Here is a 27689-nt window from a genome sequence, read left to right as displayed (position 1 = left end):
ATGGTGGTGGCTGCTGGGTCAAAGCAGCGTATGACTCTTCCACAGCTGTGTTGATGAAGTGGGGCCAGCAGTTCTCTCAGTATCTCTATCTCTGCAAACAGAGTGATGTTTTAGAATAGACACTGATCTAGTCCTACCTGGGCTTTGCTAAGGTAGCAAAGGGTATGTGGGTGGGTGGTGAGACACAGATGTGTGGGATTCCCTCTGTGGTCTCTGGCACTGCAATCCTTTCTTCTCCACATTGATGCAAGCATATCGTTTGTGCCCTAGCTGCAGATGGTTCTGTTGGTTTGGCAAAGATGCTGTGATGGGGTGGCTGCCCCTCACCGTCAGAAAAGGGGTTAATAGAGCCTTGGGGAGGTTGTACCAGAGGCAGCCAATCAGAGAAGGGCTGAAGGGAGCATCCAAGCAGGCACATATAAAAGGTGAGCTGCAGGGCAGAAGAAAGCAGTTCTCTGCTAGGAGCCGAGGGAGGAAAGACTGTGTCTCTGGAGGGCTGAAAGAACTGCCAGCACTCTGGTCAGAGCAGTGCTGCTAGCAGGAACCAGGGGAGTGGGAGACAGCTCCTTGTGGCTGCTAGGGTTTGCAAGCTGAAGTCCTGAGACAAGGACAAAGAGAATGCTGGGGCCACGAGGAAGTGAATTAATAATTGTGAATGTAAGTTGTAATAGAAACACTCAGAGGTCTGGATGGGTGCTTATCATTAACAGAGGAAGTTTGCCTGGGAGTTCACACAGAGCATGTTTGCCTTTGAGGCTCCTGTGAGCAGTACATACAACATCTGAGGAGCTTCTTAGAAGGAAGACATGAATAGTGAGGGATCTGTTGTTGTGACCAGCTCAGAATGTGCCATGTGTATCTTTCTCCCAGAGGACAGAAGTGACTTCATCTATATGAAGTGCAAGCTGGTCTGCATATTGGAAGAGAAGGTTAGAGGACTAGAGAATCAAGTATCAACCCTGCATTGCATCAGAGAAAATGAAGATTTTCTGGATAGAAGTCAGGGTTTGATTCTGGAAGCAAAACGTGCTGAAGATTCAGAGAGTGCAGTGTAGAGCGGGGAAGAATATTGGCAGCATGTGACCTCCAGAAGAAGAAAGAGGAGAACCTTTGTACCCCTAATGCAGATGGAGGTGCAAAACCGTTTTCAGGCTCTCTGCACAGGTACTACTGCGCAGAAGGATTTGGAAGAGCCCTCTGAGGGAAGGTATCAGAAGGAGACCCCATCAGCCAGAAGGCATGGGATGCCTTGTCCTAGGGATGTGGGTTCCATGAACACCACTCCCAAGAGGAAGAGACAGGTGGTGGTGGTCAGGGAGTCCCTCCTAAGGGGGATGGAGTCATCCATATGCAGATCAGACCAGGAGACTCGAGAAGCGTGCTGCTTTCCTGGAGCTAGAATCCAGGATGTGGCGGAGTGTTTGCCCAGACTGATCAAGACCTGAGACCACTACCCCTTCCTACTTCTCCATGTGGGTACCAGTGATACTGCCAACAATGACCTTGAGCAGATCACTGCAGATTACGTGGCTCGGGAAGAAGGATAAAGGAGTTTGAGGCACAAGTTGTGTTCTCATCTATCCTCCCTATTGAAGGAAAAGGCCCAGGTATGGACCATTGAATTGTGGAGGTGAATGCGTGTTTACGCAGGTGGTGTCGGAGAGAGGGCTTTGGATTCTTCGATCATAGGATGCTGTTCCAGGAAGAAGGATTGCTAGGAAGAGATGGGATCCATCTAATGAAGAGAGGAAGAGCATCTTCACAGGCAGGGTTGCTAACCTAGTGAGGAGTGCTTTAAACTAGGTTCACCAGGAGATGATGACCTAAGCCCAGAGATAAGTGAGGGAGTGAAATACTGGGAGGAAACACAAGGAGGAGGGTATAAGACAGGAAGCCTCCTGATTCATACTGAGAATGTAGGGCAATCGGCTAGTTATCTTAGGTGCATGTACATGAACGCAAGAAGCCTGGGAAACAAGCAGGAAGAACTGGAAGTCCTGGCACAATCAAGGAAATATGACATGATTGGAATAACAGAAACTTGGTGGGGCAGTTCACACCATGGGAACAGGTCATGGATAGGTATATACTGTCCAGGAAGAATAGGTATGGGAAGAAAGGTGGAGGAGTTGCACTGTATATAAGAGAGCTGTATGATTGCTCAGAGCACCAGTTTGAAACTGGAGAAAAGCCTGTTGAGAGTCTTTGGGTTAAGTTTAGAACCAAGAGCAACAAGGGTGATGTCATGGTGGGCGTGTGATATAGACCACCGGATCAGAAGGAAAGGTAGACGAGGCTTTCTTCGGACAACTAACAGTTTCCAGATCACAGGCCCTGGTTCTAATGGGGGACTTCAATTACCCTGACATCTGCTGGGAGAGCAATACAGCAATGCACAGACAATCCAGGAAGTTTTTGGAGAGTGTTGGGGACAACTTCCTGGTATAAGTGCTGGAGAAACCGACTAGGGGCCGTGCTCCTCTCTACCTGCTGCTTATAAACAGGGAAGAATTGGTAGGGGAATTAGAAGTGGGTGGCAACCTAGACAGCAGAGATGGTTGAGTTCAGGATCCTGACAAAAGGAAGAAAGGAGAGTAACGAAATATGGACCCTGGACTTCAGAAAAGCAGACTTAGACTCCCTTAGGGAACTGATGGGCAGGATCCCCTGGGAAGCTAATATGAGGGGGGCAAAGAGTCCAGGAGAGCTGGCTGTATTTTAAAGAAGCCTTATTGAGGGCACAGGAACAAACCATCCCGAAGTGCAGAAAGAATAGCAAACATGGGAGGTGACCAGCTTTGCTTAACAGCGAAATCTTTGGTGAGCTTAAACTCAAAAAGGAAGCTTACAAGAAGTGGAAATTTGGACAGATGACTAGAGAGGAGTATAAAAATATTGCTAGACCATGCAGGGATGTAATCAGGAAGGCCAAAGCACAGTTGGAGTTGCAGCTAGCAAAGGGATGTAAAGGGTAACAAGAAGGGTTTCTACAGGTATGTTAGCAACAAGAAGAAGGTCAGGGAAAGTATGAGACCCTTACTGAATGAGGAAGGCAACCTAGTGACAAATGATGTGGATAAAGCTGAAGTACTCAATGCTTTTTTCACCTCAGTCTTCACAGACAAGGTCAGCTCCCAAACTGCTGCACTGGGCAACACAGTATGGGGAGGAGGTGAGCAGCCCTCAGTAGTGAAGGAACAGGTAAAGACTGTTTAGAAAAGCTGGACGTGCACAAGTCCATGGGTCCAGATCTAATGCATCCAAGAGTGCTGAGAGAGTTGGCTGCTGTGATTCAGAGCTACTGGCCATTATCGTTGAAAATTTGTGGTGATTGGGGGAGGTTCCGGATGACTGGAAAAAGACAAATATAGTGCGCATATTTAAAACAGGGAAGCAAGAGAACCTGGGGAACTACAGACTGGTCAGCCTCACTTCAGTCCCCAGCAAAATCATGGAGCAGGTCCTCAAGGAATCCATTTTGAAGCACTTGCCGGAGAGGAAGGTGATCAGGAACAGTCAACATGGATTCATGGATTCATAGATTCTAGGATCAGAAGGGACCAATGTGATCATCTAGTCCGAACCCCTGCACAAAGCAGGCCACAGAACCCTACCCATCCACTTCTATAACAAACCCCTAACCTATGCCTGAGTTATTGAAGTCTTCAAATTGTGGTTTGAAGACCTCAAGCTGCAGAGAATCCACCAGCAAGTGACCCATGCCCCACGCTGCAGGGGAAGGCGAAAAACCTCCAGGGCCTCTGCTAGTCTCCCCTGGAGGAAAATTCCCTCCCGACCCCAAATATGGCGATTAGCTAAACCCTGAGCATGTGGGCAAGACTCACCAGCCAGCACTCAGAAAAGAATTCTCTGCAGTAACTCAGATCCCATCCCATCCAACATCCCATCACCAACCACTGGGCATACTTATCTGGCGATAATCAAAGATCAATCCCTTCCATAAACTTATCAAGCTTAATCTTAAAGCCAGATATGTCTTTTGCCCCCACTACTCCCCTTGGAAGGCTGTTCCAGAACTTCACTCTTCTAATGGTTAGAAACCTTCGTCTAATTTCAAGTCTAAACTTCCTAGTGTCCAGTTTATACCCATTCGTTCTTGTATCTACATTGGTACTAAGCTTAAATAATTCCTCTCCCTCCCTAATATTAATCCCTCTGATATATTTAAAAAGAGCAAGCATATCCCCCCTCAGCCTTCTTTTGGCTAGACTAAACAAGCCAAGCTCTTTGAGTCGCCTTTCATATGACAGGTTTTCCATTCCTTGGATCATCCTAGTAGCCCGTCTTTGAACCTGTTCCAGTTTGAATTCATCCTTCTTAAACATGGGAGACCAGAACTGCACACAGTATTCCAGGTGGGGTCTCACCAGCGCCTTATATAACGGTACTAACACCTCCTTATCTTTGCTGGAAATACTTCGCCTGATGCATCCTAAAACCTCATTAGCTTTTTTCACGGCCATATCACGTTGGCGGCTCATAGTCATCCTGTGATCTACCAATATCCCAAGGTCCTTCTCCTCCTCTGTTGCTTCCAACTGATGCATCCCCAATGTATATCTAAAGTTCTTATTATTAATCCTTAAGTGCATGACCTTGCACTTTTCACTATTAAATTTCATCCTATTACTATTACTCCTGTTTACAAGGTCATCCAGATCTTCCTGTATGATATCCCGGTCCTTCTCCGTGTTAGCAATACTCCCCAGCTTCGTATCATCCGTGAAATTTTAGCACATTCCCGCTTTTTGTGCCAAGGTTGGTAATAAAAAGGTTAAATAAGATTGGTCCCAGAACCGATCCTTGAGGAACTCCACTAGTAACCTCCTTCCAGCCTGACAGTTCACCCTTCAGTACGACCCGTTGGAGTCTCCCCTTTAACCAGTTCCTTATCCACCTTTCAATTCTCATATTGATCCCCATCTTTTCCAATTTGACTAATAATTCCGCCTGTGGAACCGTGTCAAATGCCTTACTGAAATCGAGGTAAATTAGATCTACCGCATTTCCTTTGTCTAAATAGTCTGTCACCTTCTCAAAGAAGGAGATCAGGTTGGTTTGGCACGATCTACCTTTAGTAAACCACATTGTACTTTGTCCCAATTACCATTGACCTCAATGTCCTTAACTATTTTCTTCTTCAAAATGTTTTCCAAAGACCTTACATACTACAGATGTCAAACTAACAGGCCTATAGTTACTCGGATCACTCTTTCTCCCTTTCTTAAAGATAGGAACTACGTTAGCAATTCTCCAGTCGTATGGTACAACCCCTGAGTTTACCGAGTCATTAAAAATTCTCGCTAACGGGCTTGCAATTTCATGCGCCAGTTCCTTTAATATTCTCAGATGAAGATTGTCTGGGCCCTCCGATTTTGTCCCATTAAGCTGTTCAAGTATGGCTTCTACCTCAGATGTGGTAATATCCACCTCCATATCCTCATTCCCGTTTGTCATCCTTCCATTACCCCTAAGCTCCCCATTAGCCTTATTAAAGACTGAGGCAAAGTACTTATTTAGATATTGGGCCATGCATAGGTTATCCTTAACCTCCTTTCCATCCTCAGTGTGTAGCGGTCCCACTTCTTCTTTCTTTGTTTTCTTCTTATTTATATGGCTATAGAACCTTTTACTATTGGTTTTAATTCCCTTTGCAAGGTTCAACTCTACTTGGCTTTTAGCCTTTCTCACTTTATCCCTACATGTTCTGACCTCACTAAGATAGCTTTCCTTGCTAATCCCACCCTTCTTCCACTCCTTGTAGGCTTTCTGCTTTTTCTTAATCACCTCTCTGAGATGTTTGCTCATCCAGCTTGGTCTACAACTCCTGCCTATGGTTTGTTTCCCCTTTCTTGGGATGCAGGCATCCGATAGTTTCTGCAGCTGCGACTTAAAGTAATTCCAGACCTCTTCCACATTTAGATCCACAAGTTCTTCAGTCCAATCCACTTCCCTAACTAATTTCCTTAATTCCTTAAAGTTAGCCCTTTTGAAATCAAAAACCCTAGTCCCACATCTATTTTTGTTTATCCTTCCATCTAGTTTGAACTGCATTAGCTCATGATCACTCGAACCAAGGTTGTCCCCTACAATCATTTCTTCTATGAGGTCCTCACTGCTCACCAAAACCAAATCTAAAATGGCATTCCCTCTTGTTGGTTCTTCAGCTACTTGGTGAAGGAATCCATCAGCTATCACATCCAGAAAAATCTGATCCCTACTATTCTTGCTAGCACTTGTACTCCAGTCTATATCTGGGAAGTTAAAGTCTCCCATGATCACACATTTCCCATTAGTGTTTACTTCCTTAAAAACATTAAAGAGGTCTCTATCCATATCCAAATCAGATCCCGGCGGTCTGTAGCACACCACAAGCACTCTCTCAGGGGAGGCTCTAGTAGCTTTCTTTCCCAGTGTGATTTTTGCCCAGACAAACTCTGTCTTGTCCATTCCATCACTTATTTCTTTACAGTTAACCTCCTCATTGATGTACAATGCTACTTCACCACCTTTGCCTTTATTTCTATCTTTCCTAAACAGCACATAGCCTTCAATACCTGTACTCCAGTCATGACTACTCTTCCACCACGTTTCTGTTATCCCTATAATATCTGGTTTCACTTCCTGCACCAGTAGCTCTAGTTCCTCCATTTTGTTCCCTAGGCTCCTCGCATTAGTGTACAGACATCTTAATTTTTGCCATTTGGCTTCACTCACATTCTGTACCCTGTTAGGCACGGACATCTACCACCAACATCACCTGTTAGTCTGTTATCTACATTACCCTTCCTCCTTATGCCAATCTTCTGTCCACTGGCTGTATCCCCTCTTACTTTGTTTACTTCCCTCTCCAGGTTAAATTCTGGCGTGGAGATCTCCCGAACATCTCCCAACCATCTTCCCCCAAATTTCTAGTTTAAAGCTCTCTAATCAGGTCGGCGAGCCTCCATCCTAGAAGTCTATTTCCCTCCTTGCTCAGGTGAAGTCCATCCCGAGAGAACAGTCTTCTGTCCGTAAATGCTTCCCAATGGCCGTACATCCGAAAGCCCTCCTTATAGCACCACTGCCTGAGCCATCTGTTGATCGCCATAATCTTGTCACACCTTTGTCGCCCTTCTCTAGGAACCTGGCAGAATCCCACTGAAGATCACCTGAGCCTCGATTTCCTTAAAGCGTCTTCCCTCAGTCTGGCATAGTCTCCCTTGATACATTCCAGAGAGTATCTAGCAGTATCATTTGTTCCCACATGAAGGACAATCAACGGATTCTTCCCTGCTCCCGCTAGTATCCTTTTCAGCCTCAGGTCCACATCTTGTATCTTAGCACCCGGCATACAGCACACCCTTCTGTTCTCCCGATCAGCTCTAGTCACAGGCCTGTCTATTCTTCTCAGTAAGGAGTCCCCAATCACGTAGAACTGCCTTTTCCTGGTGACAGTGTGCTTCTCTGGTCTATCTCCCGCACCCACCGGCTGCAAGTCCTTTCGATTTCCTATTCCCCCTTGCAATCCTCCTGGGGCTTATATTTGGTGTTGCCTCCATTGACTCCTCCCCTCCTCTTGCAGGACTATCAGCTCTTCTTTTTTTCCTTGCCCTCTCTCCTTCAGCGACCACCTGCTGTGCCTCTTCTTCATTTTCCAACTGTGCAAACCTGTTCCTGAGTTCTATTTCTCCTTCACTGGCCCGTCTTTTCCTCTGCCTGGTTCTCTTAGTCACATGCTTCCACTGTCCACTTTCTTCCCCCAGCAGTGTCTCCTCTGAATTCTTTGGTCCTGCTTCCATCTGCACATCTGAGCTTATCCCTTCAGCCCCCTCGTGTCTGTGCTCCATCGTCTGCTCAACCAGAGTTTGCACCTGCATCTCCAGTCCTCGGATCTTCTCTTCCATCAGCTCTATCAGGCGGCACTTCATGCAGACAAAGCTCTTTTCAGGCACCCCCTCCAGGATCATGTACATGGCGCAGCTTCCACATCCAGTCATCCTCATTGTGTCTTTCACTGCTGCCTCTGTATCAGTCATGGCCTTCCCACCTGATGCCTGGTAGTCAACACAACATAAGCCCCCAGCAGGCACCAGACCACCACCCTATCCCTTGACTTGCTTGTCGGTTCCTCTGTCTTAGTCTCCCCTGCAACCTCCCACTGAAACTCCCCTGTTTACAGCTCTGTTTGCTGGCTCCTGTGCTGCTGCCTGACTGGCTGGCTCCTTATATAGGACCCCTAATCAGGTAAGCCCCACCCCCTAATCAGGGCTCCGCTGCTCTCCCAGCACACTGCCCCTAGCAGCCTCCACACACACACACACACACACTACACAATACAATCCACAAACTACACAATACAATCCACAAACTACAATCCACAAACTACAAACTACACAAACCTGCTCCTCCAACAGAACTCCCACTGAAACTCCCCTGTTTACAGCTCTGTTTGCTGGCTCCTGTGCTGCTGCAGCTGTCACCAAGGACAAGTCATGCCTGACCAACCTGATTGCCTTCTATGATGAGATAACTGGCTCTGTGGATATGGGGAAAGTGGTGGATGTGATACATCTTGACTTTAGCAAAGCTTTTGATATGGTCTCCCACAGTATTCTTGCCAGCAAGTTAAAAAAAGTATGGATTGGATGAATGGACTATAAGGTGGATAGAAAGCTGGCTAGATTGTCGGGCTCAGGAGGTAGTGATCAACAGCTCAATGTCTCGTTGGCAGCCAGTATCAAGCAGAGTACAGCAGGGGTCAGTCCTGGGGCCAGTTTTGTTGAGCATCTTTATTAATGATCTGGACGATGGGCTGAATTGCGCCCTCAGCAAGTTTGCAGATGACACTAAGCTGAGGGGAGAGGTAGATACGCTGGAGGGTAGAGATAGGGTCAAGAGTGACCTAGACAAATTGGAGGATTGGGCCAAAAGAAATCTGATGAAGTTCAACAAGGACAATTGCAGAGTCTTCACTTAGGAAGAAAGAATCCCATGCACTGCTACAGGCTGGGGGCCGAGTGGCTAAGCAGCAGTTCTGCAGAAAAGGACCTGGGGATTTCAGTGGACGAGAAGCTGGATATAAATCAGCAGTTTGCCTTCGTTGCTAACAAGGCCAACGGCATGTTGGAGCACACACTGAAGTTTGAATGAACTCCGAAGTACATGTGTGTTCCTGCTGGGATGCATTACATATAGAGGGAGCAGCTGAGAACAGATGATTTTCAGCTTGTTTAAATAGACATTGTCGGTGATTTTTCCCTTGTTGTAATTGCTGATGTTGATGTTCATCCCATGTTCCCATTGCCCAGCTTTGTGGTCCATGTGCCAAGGAGTCAAGATAAGCTGTAAACTCTCTCTTGTAGACCCGGAGGGCACATCACCATGGCTGACAACTAGACGTGGCATGAACTGAACTGCTGTCTCTGTAGGAGGAGGGAAAACCCCTTCCCATGAGCTGTTAATTTAATTCCTCCCTGCTCTGCTTCTCTTAGTCCTGCAGAGATGCTGGTGACTTGGGAGTTTGGGGAGCTTTTGCTTCACTTATTCCTGAATTTCACATTGAGGCTCTGAATGACTCCTCTGGTGTGACCAGAATTCCCTCCCTTCTCTTTGCATTTCAACATACAAGGCTGGGCCCTGACCTGAAGTCCGTTCCAGATGTGTCCTTGGCTCTGGGTTTCCTCCTGTCTCTATATTCTAGGCTAACTATGCATACTTCTAACTCTTCTCCCCATACCACTAACCTCCTTGCTGTGTCTCTTTCTTCTCTTACATGGCTCATTCCAGGCAGGGTGAGCTGGGGCTTATGCTGTTCTTTAGAGGACATTGCTACAGCTGCTGTGTAGGCAGGCCTGCAGGTGAGTGGATCAGGAACAGCTCCTGCTGAGGTATTCATATGCACTGGCAGCCTGGTGTGAATGCAAAGTGTGTTCTCCATCTCAGCGTTCCTCTTTCCTTTTCTCTGGGAGTGAAATTAGGACATCTTGCTTTTTAGTGTCATGACAGGGGAGGGAAGGGACATATACTGAGTTCTGTCAATCTTAATAAAATATTTTGCATGGATTGTGTGATGTCAGTCTCTAGTAGATCAAGATCTGGCCGAGGATATTGGTGCTGCCACTATATTCTCTCTCCCAGCTGTTAACCACCAGTTCACCTCTAACAGGATGCATCTTCTACAAACCAGCAGTTCTCCAACTTTATAGTGTATGTCAGAGTTACAGAGCTAGCTGCCCCCTCTGACCTCTAAGTGCACCTCCTCAGGTCTCAGGGCTTTCACCTGGGGCAGGTACCTGTGATTCTCCCACTCATAGACAGGGCCCTGAGTTAGTGTCCTCTGTGAATTGCCCTGTTTACATAGGTGGCGAGTTCCATACCCACGTGGTGCTCGGGCACAGCAATATTCAGAGCCAGGGGCCCAGCTCCACCAAATTTGGGGCTGGGGCACCACCCCGCTCCCCCCCGAGTGTCCCATGGCCCTGACTTGCTGCCCCCGCCACCCGCTTGCCTTTCCCGGGCCTGGAGCAGAGCATCTCTGTCTTTGTCTCCTCCATGCTGCTTCCCTGCAGCAACTGCTGCCAGAGGGTCCTAATGGCTCCCTTCCCACTGCCAGTGCAGACTGACTCTGAGCCTGCCCTTCCCCCTCAAACCCTTCCCTTTTCCGGCAGGACCCTCCAGCAGCACAGACCCCCTCTCCCCACAGTCACTGCTCCTACCCCATGCTGGGCAAGGAGGCAGCCCCATCCCTCGCCCCCAGTGAGGCTACAGTCAGGGGCAACAGCAGGGGAGGAGGCGCATGCAGACCCCCCGGCACCCACCACGGGGGAGGCGAGGGAGATTCCTGGACCTGAGAGGGGCCTTATGAGCACCTGCAGTGACAGTGGTGGGGGTGAGTGTGCTGCTGGGGGGGCGGGAAGGGGCGGCTCCTCCCCCAGAGCTTGCTGCTGCCGGCAGGAAAAGGGCTGGGGGGAGTCCTCCTCTCTGGTCCCTTTCCCAGAGCAGCCTGCCTGCACCCCAAACTCATCCCTAGCCCTGCCCTACCCCAGAGCCCACACCCCTAGTCAGAGCTTTCACCACCCCATCGCACCCTCAACCTTCTATCCTCGCCCTGAGCCCCTCCAGCAACCCAAACACCTTGATCCAGGTCCCAGCCAGAGCTCTCACCCCCTAAACCCCTACTCTTTCCCTGAGCCCCTCTCACACTCCAAACCCCCCATCTGCAGCCACAGCCCTCACCCCTGCACCCCATCCCTCTTCACCCCTCCCATCCCCAAACTGCCTCCCAGAGCCTGCACCCCAATCCCCTGCCCCAGCCTAGGGCCTGCACACCAGACTTCCCACCTCACCCAAACTGTCTCCCAGAGCCTTGGGCAGGTGGGGGAGCGGAGTTTGCGGGGGAGGAGTTTGGGCAGGGGTGGGTTCTGAGCACCACCAAAATTTCTACAAACATGCCACCCCTGCCTGTTTATTACCCCTATGTGTCCAACACGGCTCGGGTACCTGTGGTTTCTTCCCTTTGGCAGCTTGTGACCAGTAAATACCAGTAAATACAGTGATTCAAAGCAAGTTTCTCAAACCAATGAGGTGTGCAACCTTAATGGTAGGAACAAAGGATAATATAAGCAAAATGGGTTTTCAAAACAAAAGTTCTATGCCCATGTCTCTTTTTTTATCTAAGCCCACCTCTCCCCACCTTGTATAGGAAGCCTAGAAAGGTTTGTCTTCTTAAGACCTCAAGCAGGTGTCTCTTTCTGAGTGTGTGTCAGTCTGTTCCCTGCCAACAGCTCCCAAACAACTATCTCCTCTCTAGACAGAGGAGACTTGAAACTGTTCATTGTCCTTTTGATCTGTTGGTGCCCAGCACAAACCAAACAAGCTGTGTAAATTGGCTTGAGTCAAGGAGGTAGGATCTTCCCAGTTAATAGCTCAGGCATTGCATCTCAATCCGCCCTGAGGTACCTTGTCTGGACCCATTGTCTTTTCTTCGTCCTTGTTTTTCTAATAGCCTGCTATTAAACTGAACTAGTATATGTATGTAGTAAGCATCCTAATTACCAGATCACATACATAAACAGCAACAGAGCAGCTCCATGTTCTTTGCAATGTGGATCACATCATCTTGAAATACATTCTCATGGATGTCTCTCCACCCATTCTCCATTGTCTAGCATCACCTCCTTCTCGACTGTGAGCACATGGCCCCGCCTCCTCTCCCATTCATCATTGCCTGACTCCACTTGCTCTACCTTTTGTCACTGTCCCTCTTATATACAATTGTATAACATCCCTGTGGCAGCTACATCTGTGGCTTACATGGATAAATGATAGTAGGGAAACTTTCAATGTCTAGCTGTGGAGGAGAATCAGCACCATGTAGTAAGCCAACTCTCTATGGACCATATGTGACCCTCTGCTCTACACAGATAACCATAGATGGCAGTTCAGATCTATGTGTCTCAAATCTTGGAATGGAAAGTTCTGCCCCTTGCCAATTTCTGCCAGATGTTCTGAGACAGGACCACTGCAATAGTTGGTGCTACTCCTGTTATGTTTCCTTATTTGTAAGTTTGCAGCTGAACGCTGTAGCAGCGAATGAATATCTTTCATCACCTCCTCGTGGTCATAGTGTCCATTGCATGGCAAAGACTGTAGATAAGTCTATAAAATGCTTTTGGGGATTAATTCAGAACTACATACAAAAAGTTCTCATCTGGGACTCACATTATCCATGTTTGGTCTCTGGCCAAAGGAGAATATGTTTTTTCTTTGAAGACAATTCCCGCAGTCATTTATGAGCTGTTTGTCCTGATACACACTTTCCGTACTTTTATTTTTAAAAGGCCATATGTTTTCAGACAGAGAACTCAAAATGACTTGTTTAAGCTTGACTCTTGCACGCACATAATTTTTATTGACCAAATTTAAAATAAATTGGTTTAAAATTAACGAGATTATGAGCAATTCAAAGCAGTGACCAGGCCATATCCAGTAGAAAATATTCCCGTACTTGAGAATTTGTATAACTGACCCTGATTGGGCTATCGATGGGGTTTGAACTTCTGGCCATTAGTGCTAAAAGCATCAGCTGTGACAGTTTGAGTAATTGTTAGCTCACAGCTGTGCTAAACTCTAACCTCCTCACATGAAGCAGCCACAAGGAGGACACGAAGACACAGACTCCCCATTACAATTGCATTTCTTCAAGGATGCATTATCCTGGTGCACATATTTTCACAAGTTTATGGACTTCTGAATTCATGGAAAAAGCCGCTGACTTTTAGTGCTGACCCAGGTCTAAGGGCGTTCTGCCAAGGAGCTGAGCGGGAACCCATGCACAGAATGAGACAGGAGTGTCCCTTTAGCATGGGATTGTACAAGCACTTCAACACAGACTGTTGCTTTAGACTGAATTATTGTGACGTTTGTTGTCATTTTTGGGGAAGAGGTTAGGGTGAATTTGAATTCTGTCTCTTGCCTCATCGGGGTTTATTGTCCTGTTGAACCACTTTGTGAAGTGATAGTCTATAAAGCCAGATACTGTAAAATTATTGCCTTCCGATACACTAATGACATGTTGCATCTCAATGTTCATTGAGGGAAATGTACTTCTTGCTTTCTGTTCATGGAGCAACAGATAACATGGGATTTCTGATTCACAAGATGAATCCTCAGATCTACAGCAGCGGCCATGTATCTGAGATATGAGGTAGGGGAGGTGAGTGGAACAAAATTGTTCCATCTGTCTTGACTCCAGCACCAATGGAAGTGATCACTCTGAGTGCTGCGTCTGGAATATTTCACAACAGACCTACATCTGGTGTTTCTCTGGAGGTGCCGAAATGCTTTACTGATATTAGTGGGGAGGAAGCATCTGCCCAGTTTATCCTTAAATGCTGGGTGTAGAAAAGAAGGTGTAGCTCCTTCTCTTCCTCTGAGCAAGAAGTCAGTTTGGTTGTCCCAGTGATTGAGGAAGGCTTACAGAGTGAAATATGTGTTGCTTTTGGGTGGTGATGATTAGTATCATGTGGTTGAACTCAATGTTTATAAAGTGGTTGAGTCCCTCTGATGGAGGGTGCTAGAAAAGTGCAAAGCAATACTTTTGGTTTGTTTATACCTAAATCTGTATCTCTGTATAACCTCTGCCTTCCAATCAGAATTGGCAGCCAGGCCAGTTCCCTGGCACTGTGCTCATCTGGCTGGTCAGATGGGTGGGTGACTGGCAGGATTTAAAAGCTAGAGGGGAGGCTGAGGGAGGATGTGGTAGCCGCCACACTCAGAATCACAGAGTTGAAGGCCCGGAGGGGTCACCGGTCCTCCAGTCTGACCATCTGCATATCATAGGCCATCAGGACCACGCAGCACCCACACACTGAACTCAACAACCAGAATTAGGCCAGATCTCCACAGTCCACAGGAGACTAGACTGTTATGGATCACAGGCAGAGAATAGGAGGGACCGACGTGCACCAGTACTCGAGGCCCCCTACAATCGCAGCAACATTATTAAGCCAGATAAACCCAGTTAATCCTGGCAAGTGACCTGCACCCACACGCTGAAGAGGAAGGCAAAAACCCTCAAAGGTCACTGCTAATCCTGAGCATGTGAGCAAGAACCAGTCAGCCAAGCACCCAAGAGAGAGAACGCTCAGTGCCCACTCACAGCCTGCCCACCCCTTGTAATGCCCCATCTGCAGATGTGGCTATCCCTGATACTTCAGAGGAAGGAGAGTGAACACTGCTGTGATGTATGTCACTATGGGCAGGTTGTGGGAGCGGGGTTGTGGGAGTGAGACTGAGAGGCTAGATTAGGGAGGGGGGTTTTGGGGACAATAGGAGGGGAGTACAATTTTGCCTCAGAGAGGCATTCCTCAACCCCAGTACCTTATCTGAAACTTCGTCCTTTGACAAATATCACTTGAAGAGCTCCTCAAAGCTTGTCAGCTACACACTCCTGATCAAGGAGTTGGGACAAATAGCCTCGAGTGTCATCACAAAGTGGAGATGCTTAGACAAGCTGTTTATGTTGATAAGCAGCCCTAGACTGATACATTGCCTCCTAAGACACCTGTAGTGGGTAATCTGTAGGACACTTAAACAATCTTGGAGGAGGGGACTTCTTCCCCTTTAGAACAAGCTGACAGGAGGGTGAATACTTGCTTACAGGTGACCTGGTGAAAGGCGGGGGAAGTTTGGGAATTTTTTGTTTCTTTATAATATCGGGGGAAGAAAAACCCGTTTAAAAATAAACTTGTCTTCTACCCTGGCCACATCAGGCCTGATTTTTCTGGTATTTTTTGCTGGAGGACTAGTGAGATTGTGACTTCGTGACCTCAGAACAGACTAAAACCAGATCTATTGAGAGGAAGAGATTTTTAGTAAGACCAACTGAAACTCTTTGGATCACATTGATGAGCAGTTATTCACCGTAGTCCATTGACTTCAATGGGACTGCTTGTGTGGGGATCCGTTTCTCAGAGTGAGTGAAGTTATCTCAATCTATCTGTTCTTTTCTTGGTCTCTTTTCTTTATAAACTCTTTAACTCTAATCCTGGAGAAACAGGTAGGAGAAAACCTTTCTTTGTGAAAGATCCACCAGCTCTGTTCCTTCATGTGCAGGCTCAGAATACTCCCACTTCACTTTTCTAGACCTCCAGCAAAACTAGACAAGATAGAGCTTGTTATTCCTGACATTTTAAAATCTAAAAACTAAAAGAGCGGGGGAAATGTTGTTTTGATAATGAAACCAACTCTTTCCAGCCTTCTGAGTATTAATAGTATGTAGTTGAAAAAGCCCCAAATGGACACACATCCAATTTTTCTTCCTTTGCAGGTCACTTTTATGGTAAATTATAAAGCGTAAACAGCTACTCTGCACACTTCAGTGTCCTCCACATGATTTGTCAAAGCAGTTATTTCCTGGGTAGTGATCTGAAATATTTGTCGAGCGCTTAAGGATGGTTCTGTTAGCTGTATGATGAATATTATTTCCCTGGCATCTTTCTCCCTGTCAGATATATTGACCTGAGTCTGAAATATTTGGCCAGGTCTGTGACCTCTAAATCACTAGCAAAAAGAAAGGTATGGCTGTTACGGTAATTAGCAGGTGGAAACCTAAAGGCAGTTCTGTCTTCTGCAGTTTTCCAGTGGAAATTATTTGGTTGAACGTTTGTGAAGAATGTATTTCAAGCAGCAGAAAAGGTTCTCTAACCCAAACCCATAGTCAGAGTGGGAAAGAAGATAATGGAGTGTTTGCAAGAAACATATTTCCCTTTTGTCCTGTGCATTCACAGAAATGCTATAGAGGAGTCCGGCTAAAATAAAATAAGAATAGATTCTGGCATAGAAAGCATGGCTGACTGAGCAATCCAGACAATCTTTGGTGGCACTTGTGCCGAGCCCTAATGGGGCAAATGTGTCATTTGTATTGTAGGTCACCGACTCTGTTGTGGTTCTTCAAGGAATGTACATATTGCCTTGTTCAGATGCTGGAATTTACATAGAGTGTCCAGACAGCAAGTGTGAAAAATCGGAATAGGGGTTGGGGGTAATAGGAGCCTATATAAGAAAAAGACCCCCAAATCAAGACTGTCCCTATAAAATCAGGACATCTGGTCACCCTAAGTTTACAGAACAGTCAGACTGGAATTAGAGAGTTCCTTCCCAGCCATCCTTCAATAGTCTATATTCCAGTGATGCTAAAAGACATGCAACCTCCTCTTAGAGAGCTACAGTTTGGTAAGAGACAACAGAAACAGGGCAATGGAATGACATCGTGCATGCTTTGATGTGGAAGCAGACGGCTGAAGGTGAAGCACTTGGAGAAGAAAGCTGTGAAGATACAGAGAACAGAATTATGATATGGCAGAAAAAGCAATTCCATGAAATACTGCCTTGATCTTGTAGTAATGATGGTTGCCTGTAGTTACAGCTATTATCCCATATGGAGCAAAGGCTTTGTCTATGCTAGCCTTTTTGTCCTAGAACTCCCTGATTCACCACTGGTGTGACTCCAGTAGGGATAGCACCGGTTGGTGCAGTAGTGTAGAAATGATAGCCACTGGAATTTTTAACCAACATATCACCTCCAGTTCTTTGGAGCCAGTGTACAATCTCCCTTGTCCTTTTCAAAGGATAGAAATCCCTGAGCTATCAGAGAAGGATATTCCTTTACAGGCAAAGCAGCACTTGATGCACATGCCTCATAAAGTGAGGCAGAGCATAATAGACCAAAAAAAAATCAATTTTGATGGAGAGGATTTGCAAGATCTTCAGCGCATGTGTGAAGTATGTAGAGTCTTTCCAGATTCAGCACCTTTCAGCAGTAGGGCATACCAAACTGAGGGCCCATCATGGTATTGCCTGGTTACATTCTTTGAAGAGCTTGTTCCTTGTTTCTTTGGCCTGGTCTACACTACGAGTTTATCTCGAATTTAGCAGCGTTAAACTGAATTAACCCTGCGCCCGTCCACACAACGAAGCCTTTTACTTTGATATAAAGGGCTCTTAATATCGATATCTGTACACCTCCCCGACGAGAGGAGTAGCGCTGAAATCGGTATTGCCATTTTGAATTAGGGTTAGTGTGGCCGCAATTCGATGGTATTGGCCTCCGGGCGGTATCCCACAGTGCACCATTGTGACCGCTCTGGACAGCAATCTGAACTTGAATGCACTGGCCAGGTAGACAGGAAAAGCCTCGCGAACTTTTTAATTTCATTTCCTGTTTGCCCAGCATGGAGCGCTGATCAGCACGGGTGACCATGCAGTCCCAGAATCAAAAAAGAGCTCCAGCATGGACCATACGGGAGATACTGAATCTGATCTCAGTATGAGGAGATGAATCTGTTCTATCAGAACTCCGTTCCAAAAGACGAAATGCCAAAATATTTGAAAAAATCTCCACGGCCATGATGGACAGAGGCCACAACAGGGGCTCAGCACAGTGCTGCATGAAATTTAAGGAGCTGAGACAAGCATACCAGAAAGCCAAAGAATCAAATGGACGCTCAGGGAGGGAGGGGCGACTGACGACTGTAGCTATCTCACAGTTCCTGCATTCTCCGAAAACCATTTGAATTCTGGGCTGAGCTCCCAATGCCTGAAGAGTCAAAAACATTGTCGTGGGTGGTTCAGGTTATCTGTCGTCAGACCCGACCCCCCCATGAAAGCAAAGGGAAAAAAATGGTTTCTCGCCTTTTTTCCAATTTCACCGTATGTCTACTAGATGCTGCTGGCAGACGCGGTGCTGCAGTGCTACACAGCAACATTCCCTTGCCTTGCCTTGCCTTGCGGACAGCAGATGATACAGTAGGACTGATATCTGTCGTCATTGTCCCATGAATGCTCCTGGCTGGCCTCCGTGAGGTCGGCCGGGGGCGCCTGGGCAAAAATGGGAATGATTCCAGGTCATTCTCTTCTTTAAGTTTTTGTCTAATGGAGATTCACTCCTGCCTACAATATCATGGCAGCTGGAGGCTTCTGCCTCAGGCTGCTCTCCCAGTCAGCAGCACTGCGTGGTCATGCCTACCCCAGCCTACTCCTTGCTACCAAGGCTCACAATCAGATACTTAGACCTCTACATTTTGCTGTAAATAAAAAAATTAAGCTGCCGTTTAGAATTGTCCCCCAACATACATATCCTGGGACGTTTTGTATTTTACCAGTGTCAACCAAAGGCTCACACAGAAATGGAGATTCAGTCCTGCCTGTGCTTCTATCATAGTGCTTGTCACAGATTTCCATTTTCAGCTGTAGGCTGAGCAAGTGCAGAATGGTGATTCACTCTACTTCACTGTAAGCCAAATGCCCTCCCCTCCCCCCTTTGATCTCTGCTTGAAGAGGCAATAAAGTCAGTGTTGTTTCTTATTCCTGTATTCTTTATTACATCATCACACAAATAGGGGGATAACTGCCACGGTAGCCCAGGAGGGATGGGGGAAGAGGGAAGCAATGGGTGGAGTTGTTGCAGGGGCACCCCCTAGAATGGCATGCAGCTCATCATTTCTGCAGGATGTCTGGGGCTCTGACCCAGAGCGGCTGTTTGCCTCTCTGGTTCTTTAGTAGGCTTGCCTGGTATTCCAGGCAGGACTGACTCTCCATTAGACAAAACTTAAAGAAGAGAATGACCTGGGGAGTCATTCCCATTTTTGTCCATTCACCCCCGACCGACCTCACCGAGGCTGGCCAGGAGCACCCATGACAGAAGCAGATGGTACAGTATGACTGGTAACTGTCATTGCCAACTTGCAAAGCAGCAGACAGTACAGTAGGGCTGGTAACCATCTTTGCTAACTTGCAAAAGGCAAGGGGATGCTGCTGTGTAGTGCTGCAGTACCGTGTCTGTCAGCAGCATCTAGTAGACATACGGTGACAGTGAATAAAGGCTGAACGGGCTCCATGGTTGCCGTGCTATGGCATCTGCCTGGGCAATCCAGGGAAAGGAGTGCGAAATTATTGTCTGCTGTTGCTTTCATGGAGAGGGGAATTGACTGACGACATTTACCCATAACCACCCGTGACAAATTTTTGGCCCCATCAGGCATTGGGATCTCAACCCAGAATTCCAATGAGAGGGAGAGACTGTGGGAACTATGGGATAGCTACCCAGAGTGCAACGCTCTGGAAGTTGACGCTAGCCTCAGTACATGGACGCACACCACCGAATTAATGTGCTTAGTGTGGCCGCATGCACTCAACTTTATACAATGTTTCCAAAAATCGATTTCTGAATAATCCCATAGTGTAGACATACCCTTTGAGAAGCAGTTACTTCTGCTGGAGGCATAGGTCACATTTCTCTCCTGACTTCATGCTCTCCTGACTCCCTGTGGTGGTCTTACCGTCTTTATTACTATTTCTCACAGTTCAGACCTGATTGCTTTCCATTAGTGACAGATTGGCAGATATAGCTCTGAGAGAGATTTCTATTCTGTTAATTTCTTTTCCCAATAGGGTAACCAGTTTATCAATTCACTCTTAATGGATTGTTTTTCTCTGTGTGGGTTAGAGGCAGTTCATGAGTCTTCTTTGGATACTGGGTAGAACAGGGGTTGGCAGCCTTTCAGCAGTGGTATGCCGAGTCTTCATTTATGCACTCTAATTTAAGGCTTCGCGTGCTGGTAATATGTTTTAATGTGTTTTAGAAGGTCTCTCTATAAGTCTATAGTATATAACCAAACTACTGTTATATGTAAAGTAAACAAAGTTTTCAAAATGTTTCAGAAGCTTTATTTAAAATTAAATTAAAATGCAGATCTTATCAGTTTAGTGTGATCCTTGCCCTTGCTTTTCCTTGCTGAGTTTTCCAATGTCTGGCAGGTATTTGGATACTTTAAGCTGCACACATTCTTCTGAGTGATCACTTGTTAACCGGCTCCGAGAGGGACAGAGGATAGATTTCATGTGTGAAAATACTTTTTCACACAGGTATGTGGATCCAAATGCTGAAAACATTGCAAATGCAATTTTCTTCAAACAGTTAAGGGATGTCCAGCAGGTCAGAATAGAGGCCCCATGATCTCTCTCGTGGCTTCAAGTGCGCTCCGGAGATCCACAAACTTTGATGTCCACAATTCTGAGCTTTTTAACTGAATGAGTTGCATTTCGAAATCTTCAACACCCATCCACTGAAATACAGACAAATCCAAGTCACTTTCGTTGAACTTTTCAGATTTAATTAGAAAAGAAAGCATTGGGCCAAATTGCTGGAAATCTTGAAATCTGTCAGAAAATTCTGATTACAGTTCTTGCATGTACTTCCCAATCTCATCGACATTGACAGTGCAACGTGTTGATAGCTCTTTTATAAGTTGGAAATAGCGGAAAGTAGAAGTTTGAATATCTCTGGAAGAAACTGCTAGTTTCACAACAAATGCTTTCCAGACTTCATAAAGATCCAGAACTGTATGCCCTGCACGCTGGAGACAGAGGTTGAGTTCGTTTAGGTGAGCAGTGATATCAGTTAGAAACATGAGCTTACACAGCCATTTGTCATCATCCAGTTCAGGGTAGTTTTGTTCTTTTTCCGACAAAAAGGCTTTGATTGCATCAAAACAGTTTACAAAGTGCACCAAAACCTTGCCACGATTTAGCCACCGAATGTTGCTGTGAAGTGGGATGTCGTTATAAGCACTGTCCATCTCTTCTAGCAGTGTTTGAAATTGTCTGTGAGTCAAAGCAGATCGAGCAATAAGGAAATTCACAATTCGCACCACTGTATTCATCACATTATTAAGCTCTGAATTAGAAATTTTAGCACAAAGGTTTTCTTGATGGATGATGCAGTGATATTTGACTGTCGGATGGCCAATTTGATCTTCAAGCAACTTTACAAATCCCTTCTGTTTTCCGACTATGGCAGGAGCACCATCTGTTGTTACACAAAATATTTTTCTGATATCAACTCCTCGTTCTTCAAAATGGTTTACAAAACTTTCCAGTATATCTTCCCCCTTTGTTGTGCCATGCAGGGGTTTTAGGCAACAAAGTTCCTCTTGGATTTCATCGGAAGCACAGTATCTTGCAACAACTGCCAAACGTGGAACATCGTTTATATCCACACTTTCATCAACTGCAACACTAAACACTGCTGTGTCTTTCAATGCAGTCGTTTGCTTTTCCTTAATGTTTTCTGCCATTTCATTTATGCATCTCTCAACTGTTCTGGCAGAGATGGGCAGTTCTTTTATTCTAGATATGATTGTACCTTTATTTGGCAAATCATTGAACAAAATCTCTAAACTGCTGAGAAAAACTTTTTATATATTCCCCATCTGTAAACGGCTTTCTGTTTTTTTGCAATGCACTGTGCAATCTTGTAACTTCCTTCTATAGCATGATTTTTACTTACACTTAAGCTTTTAAAAACACTACTTTGCTTCTCATAGGCTGCTACTGCCTTTTTGATTGATTCAGTCTTGTCTGCTTCATCAAGAATAGTTTTCTCGTGCTTCGTTTCAAAATGTCGTCGAACCCTTGACATGCGACAAACAACACTTTCATAACAGAAAGCACAAATAGCACGGTCCTTATTTTCAATAAACCCAAATGCGTCTGACCAAGCAGGCTGAAATGATTGGACATCTAGCTTCACTTCCTTAGGAGCTGCCATTTTGTCAAATGTTCCCTTCAACTCTCAGTGGGGAAAAAAATGGCGATAGAAGGCAGGCACAAGATCAAACGCAGTGTGGTCTGAGATAAGCAATTTTAAGATGAGGGTGTTGAGCTGCACCCCTTCTTCCCTTGTGTGCAACCCTCACTGTCCCAGGCTGGGAACAGTGGGCCACAGCAGGCCACAGCGGTGAGGCTGCAGAGCAGTGATCCGAGGCCAGGAGAAGAGCCCAGGGTGTCCTGCAGGGATTCCAGGCCAGAAAGCAGGCTGAGTAGGGCTGGAGAGCTAGACCAGGCTGGCAGGAGGTCAGCAACTGGAACCCCAGATTGGCAGCTGAGGTGAGTGAGCTGGCCCCAGTAGGGCTGAGCAGGGCTGCACAGGGCTGCAGGCCTGGACCCTGTCTGGAAGGGCGCCTGTGCAAGGTAAGTGGGCTGCTGCAGGGGGGACCCCGGCTGGCAAAGGGCCAGCAGTGGGAATCCCAGAGCGCTGCAGGCCGAGCAGCTCAGCCTGCCGCGACTCTGGGGTTTCAGCCGCGGGCTCCTGCCAGCTGGAGTCTCAGCCCCCTGCCAGCCTGGGGTTCCTTCCCCTAGGCTGGCAGTGGGGGCTGAGTGGGGCTGCGGCAGGGGGGACCCCGGCTGGCAAGGGGCCAGCAGCGGGAATCCAAGAGCGGCTGCAGGCTGAACGGATCCGCCAGCCGCCGCTCTGGGGTTTCAGTCACGGGCTCCTACCAGCTAAGGTCTCAGCCCCTTGCCAGCCTGGTGTTCCTTCTCCCAGGCCGGCAGTGGGTGCTCAGTGGGACTGGCAGATGGTCCCCGTCTGGCAGGAGCTGGTGGCAGAAAGCGCCAGAGTGGTGGCAGGTTGAGCAGCTCAGCCCGCCCCGCGTGCCATTAAAAATTGTCTTGCGTGCCATGGGTTGCCAACCCCTGGTATATATCTTCACAGTTGCGTACCCATGTATGTAAACTTGAAGCTGCTAAGCATCAGAGCATGGGCTGCTTCTTGCTTTATGTGGAAATAGAGAAGGGAGCATTTATTGTGGGGTGGTAGATTTGGATAAATATTCCCAATATTCTTGGTCCTGTTTCTTCCTGTTTTGTTGCATGGGTTCTGCCTGTTCAGGTCCTTAGTAGGCAAGGTCTGAGTGCTACACTGGCATTTTAAGAAGAGACATGTAAAGGTGTATCAATTGGAAGTTCTTGATGCTGCTAGTATCTTGGCCACATGCTGAAGACCAGCACATGCTGACTTTTTTTTTGCTAATGGGGGTGGTTTCCTTCTCTTTCCTTTGCAGTGGTGAAGTGTGTCTAGCTATGGTGAAGCTTGGATCTGCGTCATGGCCCATGATATTTCTGTCTGCAAGAACCTGGTTCCAGTTTCTGTGAATCCAGACCCCGAGGAGAGGGGAAGTACAGACCTTGTGGAAGGGTGAGTTAGGACCTTCATTCCTTCAATATTCTCTCTTCCCCTGCTGACACATGAGGAGCTCTTGGTCGGATTGCTGAGAGCAATAGCAAGTTGTTATGCAGCTTCCCTCTGACATGATATAAACCAGTTTGTTCCTTTCAGGTGAGTGTTACATGGGGGAGATAACAGAAGCAGGGCTTTATCCTGCAGAGGCTTGTCCTAGTGCTTCATGCCAAATGAGAACACGTGGGAGTATTGAATCTCTGTGTGTTCTTGGGAGTAAATTTCTGAACGTAGATTCTGCTTTCTGTTGGAAGATATAATAGTTGTGGTGAGTGAGTTTCCAGGCACATACATTCAGACTCTGAAAGGTGGAACTGGCTGTCTGCAGATAAAGTTGTTCTTCTTTGATTGCTTTCTCACGTTGATTCCATTCTAGGTGTGTGCGCACCCATGTGCGCAGATGTCAGAGACTTCTGCCTTAGTGGTATCTGTAGGGCAGGCTGTGGCGCTTTCTGGGGTGCTGCTTTCATGTTGCAGTATATCAGGCGCTGCCAGCCCTACGCCCTCTCAGTCCCTTCTTACTGCCCATGGTGGTCAGTCTGAGCGCCTTTGTCCCTTGTTTTGCAAGTGGCCAGCGGTTTTTCTTCTACCTCAGCCTTGTGCTTCTAGCTGTAAATAGTGTAACCCTTGTCTGTGAGTTGTTAAGTAGCTGTTAAGTGTTCGTTAGATAGTGTCCCAGCGGATGTTGTCCCAGATGAGGTATGTCCCGGTACCCAGGTTTTAAGCTGTGCTCCACATAACCGGCCTATGCCTGTTAGTGACCCACACAATAGTTTTCTAAGCTGTCTTGTGGAATCCCACATAAAGGAGTGCTGTCGCATCTGTAAAAACTTTCATCCTTGGACTCAGAGGGAGCGCGACATATGTCTCAGGGCCCTCCTGATGCAGACTGCCCTGCACCAAGCTTTGAAACCGGAGTGGCCCGATGTGGTACCTAGTGCTTCTACTTCAGTGTGGAGCACACCTCCGGCACTAGGTTCCTCCCGGCACTGACTCCTGTTGCTGGTGCCGAAGAAGAAACCTAAGAAGATGGCACCGAGCAAGCCCAACCAGGGGGCTCCAGGCAAAGGACTCTGTTTAGGCCTTGTGCCCCCTCAGGACCTTCAGAAGGGCTTGTCCCCGGGGAGTTCCTCCTCCTGAAAGGATCCATCACCGACTCTGGGGAGCAGTAAAGGGCTCAATTCGACAGCACAGTCGACACTCTGCCAGCTCCTGGCACCGAGAGAGCGGAGAGCGCCCCCTCTGCAGATGGCACCATGCAGGGCAGTGGATCCTGCTGTGGCTCCCCGAGAGGGCAAGCCCATTGGCAAGGCCTCACACAAGACAAGTGAGTGCCACCAGTCTCCAGAGCCAGGACAGAGCTTGGGGCCACCACGTTCTTGGTCTCTGCATTGGCCCAGGTCTTTGGCTCGCTGCTATGAGTCTTCAGCCCCCAGGGTTTTCACAAATGCATGGTGCTGGTAGTGGCTTACATGAGATGTCAAGGAGTCCAGATCTTCCCAAATCTCAGTGACTGGCTTATCAAGGGCAGGTCTCTGGGGCAGGTGTGCAGGAGCCTCGATCTGGTGTGGTCCACCTGCAGCGACCTGGGCCTGTTAATAAACAAAGAAAAGTCCACATTAATGACAGTCCAATGCATAGGGTTCATCAGAATGGTCCACGACTCCACGTGGGCCAAGACCTTCCTTATGGAAGCGCGTTTTAAGGCCATGTCAAGCTTAATCTCACACACAAAGAGCCACCCTCTCACCACGGTCCACATGTGCCTCCTACTGATGAGCCGCATGGCTTCTTGCACATACTTCAACTATGCCCATCTTCATCTATGGCCTCTGCAAGTGTGGCTAGCCTCGGTCTACACCCCCAGCAGGCACCCCCTGGACTGAGTGGTCACTGTGCAGAACCACATCCTTCTGTCTCTGGATTGGTGTCGGGATCCCAGGTCGATGCTGCAGGGAGTCCCCTTCGCGATCCCATCTCTGTCATAGACGTGTCGGATCTGGGCTGGGGAGCCCATCTGGGTGAGCTCAACACCCAGGGCTGCTGGCTCCGCAACGATCTTGTCCTTCATATCAACATCAGCGAGCTCAAAGTGGTTTGCCTGGCTTGTCAGGTCTTTTTGCCCCACCTGAAATGTAAGGTAGTGCAAGTCCTCACAGACTATTCCACTGCAATGTATTACATCAACAGGCAGGGCAGTACCAGGTCTTCAGTCCTTTGTCAGGAAGTCCTTGGCCTCTGGGACTTTTGTGTGCAGCATGCCATTCATCTGGTAGCCACCCACCTGCCCTGAACCAAGAACATCCTGGCAGATTCTATCGGCAGGACCTTCTCATCTCACCACGAATCGTTGCTCCATCCGGAGCTGGTCAGCCTAATCTTCTGCAGGTGGAAAACTCCCCAGGTGGACCTGTTTGCATCCCGGCAGAACAGAAAGTGCCACACGTTGTGTTCTCACAGGGCAGGGACAAGTGTTCCCTGGTGGATACCTCCCTGATTTCATCGTTAGGAGCACTGATGAATGCCTTCTCGCTGGTGCCGTTAATCCACAGGATCCTGCTCAAGGTAAAGCAAGACAAAGCAAAAATCATCCTCATAGCCCCAGCATGGCTTCGTCAACAATGGTTCAACATGCCGCTGAGTCTTTCGGCAGCCACCCCACTGCAGCTGCCTCTTTGACGGGATGTGCTGTTCCAGATCCACGGCAATCTGCTGCAGCGCCACCAAGTTCAGATGCATTTGACAGCCTGGCTACTGCGTGGCTTAGTGGGGACAAATGGTGGTGTTCCAGCAGGTTCTGCTGGCTAGCAGGAAACCCTCCACCAAGGCCATTTAAGATACTGTACATACAATCATAGATTATTAGAGTTGGAAGGGACCTCAGAAGATCATCTAGTCCAACCCCCTGCTCAAAGCAGGACCAATCCCCAAATGGCCCCCTCAGGGATTGAACTCACAACCTTGGGTTTAGCAGGCCAATGCTCAAATCACTGAGCTATTCCTCCCTCCTATGAAGTGCAAGTGGTTCATGTGTTGGGCCTTGGATCATCACATTCATGCAGATGAGGCCCCACCGCAAGGCATCCTGGACAATTTGCTGCATCTTAAGCTCCAAGTCCTGTCACAATCTTTGGTCAAGGTACACCTGGCGGCCATTTCGGCATTCTACCCACTGTTCCAAGGCAGATCGGTCTTTGCCCATCTGTTGATGGCGCGGTTCCTGAAAGTTCTGGAGTGCTATTACCTGCATATCCAGGACCCAGTTCCTCTTTGGGACCTGAATCTTGTGCTGTCAAGGTTCATGGGCCCCCACTTCGAGCCCTTGGCTTCCTGCTCCCTCCCTGTCACAACTTTAAAGTCTATTATTTCAAGCTCCTCCAGGGCTGGAAGCAAGTACAGGGTTCTGGGGGGAACTGGGAATCCTGGGAAACTCCCCTCTCTAATTGTACAAAGCTCCTTTTGCTAGCTCTGTGGAAACATGAAATATTGAATTTAAAGTATGTCCTTTCCTGTCAACAGAAGCTGTCAGTAGCTTATGACTGAATCTTGCCCATCCTGGAATGTTGGAATATGTCCCTGGAGCAATGGACTGGTGTAGAAACCAGCTGAGGCAGTCATAGGCACATCTAAGTTCATTTATCATATAGATGTCACCTCCACATATCTGGCTTCATTTGTGTAATAAGCATGTACATATGTACACATAAAGCAGGTACATGTAATTAAAAATACGCGTGCTTTTAAAAAACATACAGGCTTTTGTAATCATGTCACATCCTAATGGTGGTTAGTGATTAAGTCTGATAAGGTCTAAGATTAGTGAGCCCAAAGGGAGAGGTGGTAGCAGTCCATTTTTGGCTTACAATCCAAATATGAATGTTGCTCCCCATTGTTCTGGGCTATGTCTGATCATTTGACCTCATAGTGAAGGTGAGTAGGGGAGCCTCAGAGTACAAATTCCAGCCCCTTGAATGATCTGATTTTCCTTTTAAATATATAAAACTGGTTTGTTTGTGTTGGCAAAGCTGAGATGTGCTAATATTGCCTTTGTCTCTTCCCTGGTCATCAGGAGAGCTGCAGATGGGCTGGGGTGGGGAGCCTTTCAATAGAT

The 27689-nt window shown here is 47.3% G+C and overlaps 1 protein-coding gene across 2 annotated transcripts in view; it reads left to right on the top strand.

Moving 5' to 3' along the window:
- Positions 1–27689, top strand: part of LOC115642174 (ankyrin repeat and fibronectin type-III domain-containing protein 1-like) — a 594195-nt gene that overhangs the window by 90032 nt on the left and 476474 nt on the right. Inside the window, exon 2 of one of the 2 annotated variants that reach the window (XM_030545633.1) lies at positions 23403–23536. In XM_030545633.1, coding sequence (XP_030401493.1) covers positions 23445–23536 — 92 coding nt within the window. In that variant the 5' untranslated portion in view covers positions 23403–23444. Of the gene's footprint in view, positions 1–23402; positions 23537–27689 lie in introns of those variants that run through there. The other variant, XM_030545629.1, reaches the window with a different exon arrangement.

The sequence above is a fragment of the Gopherus evgoodei genome, unplaced genomic scaffold (genome assembly GCF_007399415.2).
Source record: "Gopherus evgoodei ecotype Sinaloan lineage unplaced genomic scaffold, rGopEvg1_v1.p scaffold_38_arrow_ctg1, whole genome shotgun sequence".
NCBI lineage: Eukaryota > Metazoa > Chordata > Testudines > Testudinidae > Gopherus > Gopherus evgoodei.
Note: the sequence above shows the minus strand (reverse complement) of the source record. Positions and strands in the feature narration are given on the sequence as shown.